This window comes from Cryptosporidium hominis (assembly GCF_000006425.1).
Source record: "Cryptosporidium hominis TU502 chromosome 5 CHRO015150, whole genome shotgun sequence".
Lineage (NCBI taxonomy): Eukaryota > Apicomplexa > Conoidasida > Eucoccidiorida > Cryptosporidiidae > Cryptosporidium > Cryptosporidium hominis.
Window position 1 is genome coordinate 1 of NW_667085.1, and position 6,981 is coordinate 6,981.

The window sequence follows — 6,981 nt, forward strand, 5'->3', positions numbered from 1 at the left end:
TAATACCAATCTTTGATGGGCTAAAAAGACCTTTTCCACCTTGTAGGTAATTGACCATCCTTTCCACCTCTCGTAATCCGGAATATATTTGTAAATCTAACCAGTTTTTACCTTATTAAAGGTTTCTAAATTACTTAAAGAATCAGATTTAATATTATTTACACTTTCTTGATCTAAATGATCAGTATCAACTGATTCAAATATTTCTTTTCTTGCTTTGTAAATCCATTCATTACCTTTTGTCTTAAAAACTTTATTTTGGTGAAACTCTCTTAATCTTTTAGAGCATTCTTTTCCATCTATTGACTTTTCTCCATCCACTTTTCTTAATTTTCTTAACTTTAAATGATCAGAAATATCAATTTCAACATTTTCATCATCGGAATCACACCAAACTCTAGAGCTCTTCTGAACCTTCTGTACCTCCTCCATTTTAAAAGATTGTGTTATTTTGCCTCTTTCTTCTTTTTAATATTTTATACGTAATTTCCTACTCACTTTAACAAGAATTCTGACACTTAACCTTTTCAAATCTGTTCCTCCTTTATTTAAAACTTATGTTTGAAAAAAAAAAAAAGGAAAAAACCTGCTTTAATATTCCCTTTTTCTCTCTAAACACTAAATTTATCAAATTAAATATTCTCTGAAAAATATCAACTAAATCACTATTAAACCTATTTTCTTATATACTCGCTTAATATTAATTTAAGCCTTGTATTAGTACTAATCACTTTCTGACTAATTTAATATTCACCAGGGCGCCACTATTTTGGCGCCTGTTGTAATTAAAATTGGCTGAAAATGGAAATGCATGTGCAAAGAGTAATAATGTGAATTATTCAAATTTCATACTCGAATGTCTAATCATTCTGAACATAGAAATTATAATTAAAAACATAATGGGAATGGCTATGGGGGAATATACTGCCATGACAAGATCTGTGTTGAAGGTTTTTTTATTATGAAACTCGGGATTAAAAAGTAAATTATTAGAATTTTGTAGAATAGTAGGTAAATAGTTGTGGCTGATAGTGTGAATATTANAGATTATTTTATTCATATATTTAATGGCATATAAAATATGATTTGGAAGCTTGAATTTATTGTATAAGTTTAGAGTTAAGAAAAACCTATCAATATTGAAAATAATATGATTGATTAGATAATTGGAATGAATAAGTTGAATAGCTGATATCTGCCAGTCAGAAAGAAAAAGATTTTGATTTTCTTCTCTAATGTGATTTTTGAATGTCACATTATTAATTCTGCTTTTGAAATTGAGTTTATAATCCTTTGGAAGAATAAATGATCTGATTACATTTATCCAAATAATAGTCGGGAATAAGAGAGTATTTGTATCATTAGTTATAATAGAATGAGTAAATAAAAAGTCACTATTTTTACTAGTAAAACTGTAATGATCAGTATCATTGAATTTTGAAAAATGGTTGAAAATAGATAATTTAAATGTATTTTGGTCAAAGTGATAATAATTGTTTTCATTAAGGTTTTGAATCAATCTATTATAGGTCTTCTGATTATCTTGAAAGTCTATACTATCTTTGGTGATATATTTTTTCTGGTTTTTAATGTCTATATATAATAATTGATTAATTTGTGAAAGAAAGTTATCAAATATTAAAAATGATCGGCTTTTATTAAAATCTGGTAAATTTTCATAATTAATTTCCAAGTCAAATAAGTTATACATGTAAATCTGAAGAGAAGTATATTTAGTCATTTCAGGTTCATTTTCAGTAAATTTTAAAAACCAAATATCATAAAGATCGTTTAAAATGATAAAAAAGTCACTCTTGGTAATTTCATTATTCAAACAAAATAGTGATACTTTACTATTATACAAATTTATTGTATTTTCAGAACTGTTTTTACCGCAATTTTTAAAAGAAACAAATATTGAATATAAATACTGAGTATTTTGCTCCTCCTTAATATTCTGAGATTCCAAGTATGATTCAAAGTTGCTTTCTATAGGATTTTGAATCTCATTTAAATCACTATTTAAATATTTACCATTTAGAGTAGCTTTAAGAAGAATACGGTTATTTTCATTATCAAATTTAGGTTTCCTATGGTTATATACTATTTCTCTAGAATATTCGTCACTTTTTGAAAATATACGTCCTTTAAGAATTTCAAGATCATACTCATTTAAACCTTTAATATTAATTAAAACATTATTTATATGATTTTCTTTTTTTAGTTTCAAAAAGTTCGACTTAAAACTGTAAAATAAGTAGTTAATTTCTACAATTCCAAGAATTGAATTTTTAAATATATATAAATAATCTGCTGAAAAGTATATTATGAAGACCAAAAACGAGTATACTATCCAAAAAAACCATGCTTTAATATTAATTTGAATTAGTAAATTATTAACAAAAGTTTTCTTTTCATTTTCTTCTGTCATTTAGGGAAAAAAAAAAATTTATTTTTTTTCTTGATAAATTTATTTCATATACCGGCACTAAGGTACCGGTGCATGGCGCCATTCCCCACATTCCAATGCACACGGGGAAAAATGACAATTTTTTTTTTATGAATAAAAATTAATTAATTAACTATTATTCAATAAAGGCAGATAGCTGAGTAATAATGGACAAATGGATAGAGAATTCTTTGTTTTATTGGTAATAGCCATACTGATGGGTTTGAGAATAAGTTGTTATAAATGCGATAATCAAGCTGTGAAAAATGTAAAACCAATAATAAGTGAATTATTTGATATGTTACTGGAAAATATTGAAGCTAAAAGAAAAGAAGAAATTCAATTTAATGAAACTTTTCTCAAGAATGGAAAGGACTTGAATCATTACATGGATAATAATAATAAGCCAACAAAATTAACTAAAATTACAAATACAATATATGAAGCAAATCAAGACAAAGTCGAAATTATTGATAGAGAAATATCAATCTTAGATGGTCAAATGAGCCTAAAACTAGGAATTGTTGTTAATTTGCTCTATGGAAACCAATCAGTTTTGGTACTTAAACAATGGAATGAAAGTTACTCTAAGATTAGTAAAAATTATAGTCTATTGTGTTCTTCATCCAACATAAATAGTAACTTTATAACGAATCCTTCAGAATATAGAGAAATTCATAATACCAATAAGAATTATTTATTATTTGAGATGAAACAAGAAATATCAAATGTAAACGAAAAGACATTTTTATTATGCCTTTCAGATAGTATCACCAGTAATCATTCAATATATATTACAAAACTTTCATTTTCTTCTAATAATGAACTAAAAGAAACTAATCATTATAAAGAAAAGAACCTTAATCAATTTGAGGAATTAGAATCTAAAAGTGATCTAGTAGGAAATCATGAAATTCTTGAATTAAATCAGCAAGAAAATGATGATCAGATTCTGATCAGAACAAAAGTGCCAAGTGGTCAGAGTTGCTCAGATTTCAAACTTATATTACTAAGTAATCAGAAAAACCCAATTACAAATGGCGAACTACTTCCTGAAACAAAAACTACAAACTATGAGAATATTTGCTTTTGGAGTTTGAAACTCGAAAATACTCAATTCAAGGATTCAAATCTACTGGAAATTGTGCAAAGACACAAAAACAGTGGGGCTACATTTACTGTAGCCAAAGTGAATCCAACCCCTATAAACTATAAATATGGTAAAAGGAGTCAATTCATGCTTTCTAAGTCATTCTTATTCAAAATACTCCTTTTGGTTCTAAACCTGATTCCTGTTACACTGCTTACACTCGGATTCTATTTAATTATTGCCGAAATTTGGACAATCATATCCTCAAAAATCTTAGAAAATAAGAAATGTCTTAGCAATTCTATATTCAAATCTAGTAAATGTCAACAAAGAACTAATGTTTCTAATAAAACTTTAAGCAATAGAGAAAATGATACCAATATTAACTGGATTGACAAAAGAAAAGAAACAAAACCAATTCAATTCTCCAACTTTAACATTGTTACCAGCAAAAACCTTAATTCCGAAGAATCTGGATTCTCATCAGGAGAAAATGAACCAGTTGTCAAAAGTGACCCCTACAGATATTTTGACTCTGATTGCTCAATTAGCACTCACACAGGTATTTAGAAGATTTAAATGAAAAATACTTTCATATAATTATCCCTTCTTCTTCAAAACCCAATAGTTCTCCTTACTAGTCACGTTATTTGACTTATTTAATGTGCAAATCTGTTTTAAGATCTTCCTAAATAAGCCATGATTTGAATCAGGTATTAACTCCCCAAAGCTACTCAATAAATCATCTGTACTTGTCCTTATCCCCAATCTCTCCCTCTTCATAAAATACTCCGTCAACCTTCTTCTTATCGACTCCTCATCCCATCCACCTGTATTATATCTCTTACCATCCTCACTACCTTCCAAGGAACCGAACCCGCCTCCTCCCTGTATAACTCGTTGGCGCTTTAAATTACGCAAAATAAATGAACTTGGCGCGCCCGCCTGACCGGATTTACCAGTCCATGTGGGTACACTATAATCATAATTGCTTCTTTCAATTTCTGATTGTTTTATCAACTCAACCGAAGTTTTAATAATTTCATTTGTGGCTTCTGCCAGATCATCACTTAAATAACCGCTGTACAAGTGTGTGTTTCTTTCGGTATGAGAATTTGCTGAGCAATTACTATTGTTTGAACTACCAATACTATTAGAAACCAAGTTATCGTCATTATTGTCACCTAAAATACTCATTATAGCGTTATGCTCAGATTTAGCATCAAAAGTTATCTCTCCAAAAAGATTTAGTTCATCATTTATTATTTCTTTCTTGCCTGAATTTTTTGATCTACGATTGTCAAAATCATCATATCCTCCCTTATCGTACATATCAAAGTCATCAAAATAGCTAGAGTGTGTATTTCCGTCTTTTCTTTGTCTTGTTTTCCCTCCCCAAATATTTTTAATATTTCTTATGTAGTTAGAAACTAACTTTGGATCAGAAACATAATTCTTTGGTTTTCTAGGTTTTTTAACTAACTCATTAAAATTTGTCCAATTTAAGCTTGATTGACTTTTTGGATCTTTAAGTATTTGTTTTGCAATAAACTCCTTAAAAAGTTGTCTTTGAAAAATCTTCTCTTCTATTGTGTCTCTAGTGATTAGTCTATAAACTATTACTTCTTTCTTTTGTCCTATTCTCCAACATCTTTCTTTAGCTTGAACATCTGTCATAGGGTTCCACCAAGGATCATATAAAATTACTCTATTTGCTCCAGTAATATTTAAACCAACTCCTCCAACTCTAGATGTTAAAATAAATAAGAAAATGGATTGATTTTGATTAAATCTTTTTACTAATGAAAATCTTGTACTTAAAGGAGTAGAGCCATCTAAAGTTAAAACATCTTTATTTGGTATCAACCCAAGATCTTTCTCTAAAAGAGCAGAAAGAAGCTTTAAAGTTCTTACTCCTTGAGTAAAAATAAGTACCCTGTGTTCTTTCTTATCTCTCCAAAGTTTCAATATTGACATTAATGCCTGATATTTTCCACTATCTCTTCCATTTACATTAATATTTCTTAAATATAAACTATTCTCATCTGAATTGTCATCAAATCTTCTATTTCTTAAAGTTCTATTCCAACTTAATTCAGTATTTAAGTCATTCTCGTCTTCTTGATCTTCATAAAAATCAAAATCTGAATCAATTTCTCCATTTTTGTTTTGTCTTCTAACTAATTTTAATAGCTCTGGATGATTACATGCTTCTCTTAAAATGTTTAATAAAGCAAAATACTTTGAAATCCCATACATCTTGTTCTTAACTAATTGTTTAGCTTGGAGAAGATCCAAACAATTACAATAAACATCATATTGTACAGGAGTTAAATTACAAAACAATACATGTTCTGCTTGAGATGGTAGCTTTAATATATCTTGTAGTTCATGTTTTCTCCTTCTTAATATGCATGCTTTAATAAGTTCTTGTAGAATTCGAGTACAATTTAAAGCTCTCATAGTTTGAACTTTTGCAGCATTCCTCAATTCTGCTTGTTTAATAGGAAGTACAAATTGTTGTTCAAAAACAGGTAATGTCCCAAGTTTTCCTGGATAAACAAAATCAATAAGGCTCCATAACTCCTTTAAATCATTTTGTATTGGTGATCCAGATAATAAAAGCCTATTACAAGTACCTAATGATTTTACTGCTAAAGTAATTCCAGAATCAGGATTTCTAATTTTATGTCCTTCATCTAAAATTACATAAAACCAACTAATTTGTCTCAAAGTTTGTAAATTACGTCTTAAAGTTTCATAAGTTGTAATAACCAAAAGCTCAGTACTTACTTTCTCCACCTCTCTAAGTTGATCAAACAAAGTTCTTCTTTCACTTTCACCTTTTCCATGAAACAAAATGATTCTTATTGGATAGTACCATTTATTAAATACTTCAATCCAATGAGAAATTAATGTAGCAGGAAGTACCAAAAGTACCATTTTACAGTTATTTGTATCAAAACTGGATTCTTCGTATTCAACAGTACTTGATGTATTTAAGAATGATAAAGATTCATCTGGTAACTTTTTAATAAATTCTGTCTCAATTTTAATATTCGGTACCATATTAATATTAGAAAAAGTAGATCTTGAAACTATTTCTGAATTTGGATCTAATTCTGATTTTAATTGAGATTTAACTCTAATAAAGTTTATTTCATCATCTAGAAAAGCTTCTTGGTTACGTTTAAATGTAATAAATAATGCTGCAATNTATGAAGCCACAGTAATTGACTTTCCTAATCCCATTTCATCTGCAAGTATTCCTCCATGGTTATTGCAATATAATCCCCACATCCAAAGTACTCCTTCTTTCTGATGTGGATATAGGGAATTCCAGATTTTGTCCCAAATGAATATCTGACTATTATATGACTCTCTTGAAATCTTATGATGGCTCTTGTCCGAGCCTCAATTTCNCGCCATTATAACAAAAAAC

General features: G+C 28.5%; 4 protein-coding genes across 4 annotated transcripts; 1 reads left to right on the forward strand and 3 right to left on the reverse strand.

Moving 5' to 3' along the window:
• Positions 1-96: 96 nt before the first annotated feature.
• On the reverse strand, positions 97-432 carry Chro.50417 (hypothetical protein). The annotated part of the gene is made up of 1 exon (XM_660686.1): positions 97-432. One exon carries the CDS (start codon positions 430-432, stop codon positions 97-99), a length of 336 nt encoding a protein of 111 aa, XP_665778.1.
• Positions 433-835: 403 nt separating this feature from the next.
• On the reverse strand, positions 836-2,431 carry Chro.50416 (hypothetical protein). Its single annotated transcript, XM_660687.1, has 1 exon — positions 836-2,431. The coding sequence occupies one exon, from the start codon at positions 2,429-2,431 to the stop codon at positions 836-838; it is 1,596 nt and encodes a 531-aa protein (XP_665779.1).
• A 193-nt stretch (positions 2,432-2,624) lies between these two features.
• Positions 2,625-4,109, forward strand: Chro.50415 (hypothetical protein). The annotated part of the gene is made up of 1 exon (XM_660688.1): positions 2,625-4,109. One exon carries the CDS (start codon positions 2,625-2,627, stop codon positions 4,107-4,109), a length of 1,485 nt encoding a protein of 494 aa, XP_665780.1.
• Positions 4,110-4,139: 30 nt separating this feature from the next.
• Positions 4,140-6,608, reverse strand: Chro.50413 (RAD26-like dna repair and recombination protein). Its single annotated transcript, XM_660689.1, has 1 exon — positions 4,140-6,608. The coding sequence occupies one exon, from the start codon at positions 6,606-6,608 to the stop codon at positions 4,140-4,142; it is 2,469 nt and encodes an 822-aa protein (XP_665781.1).
• Between the last annotated feature and the right edge of the window lie 373 nt (positions 6,609-6,981).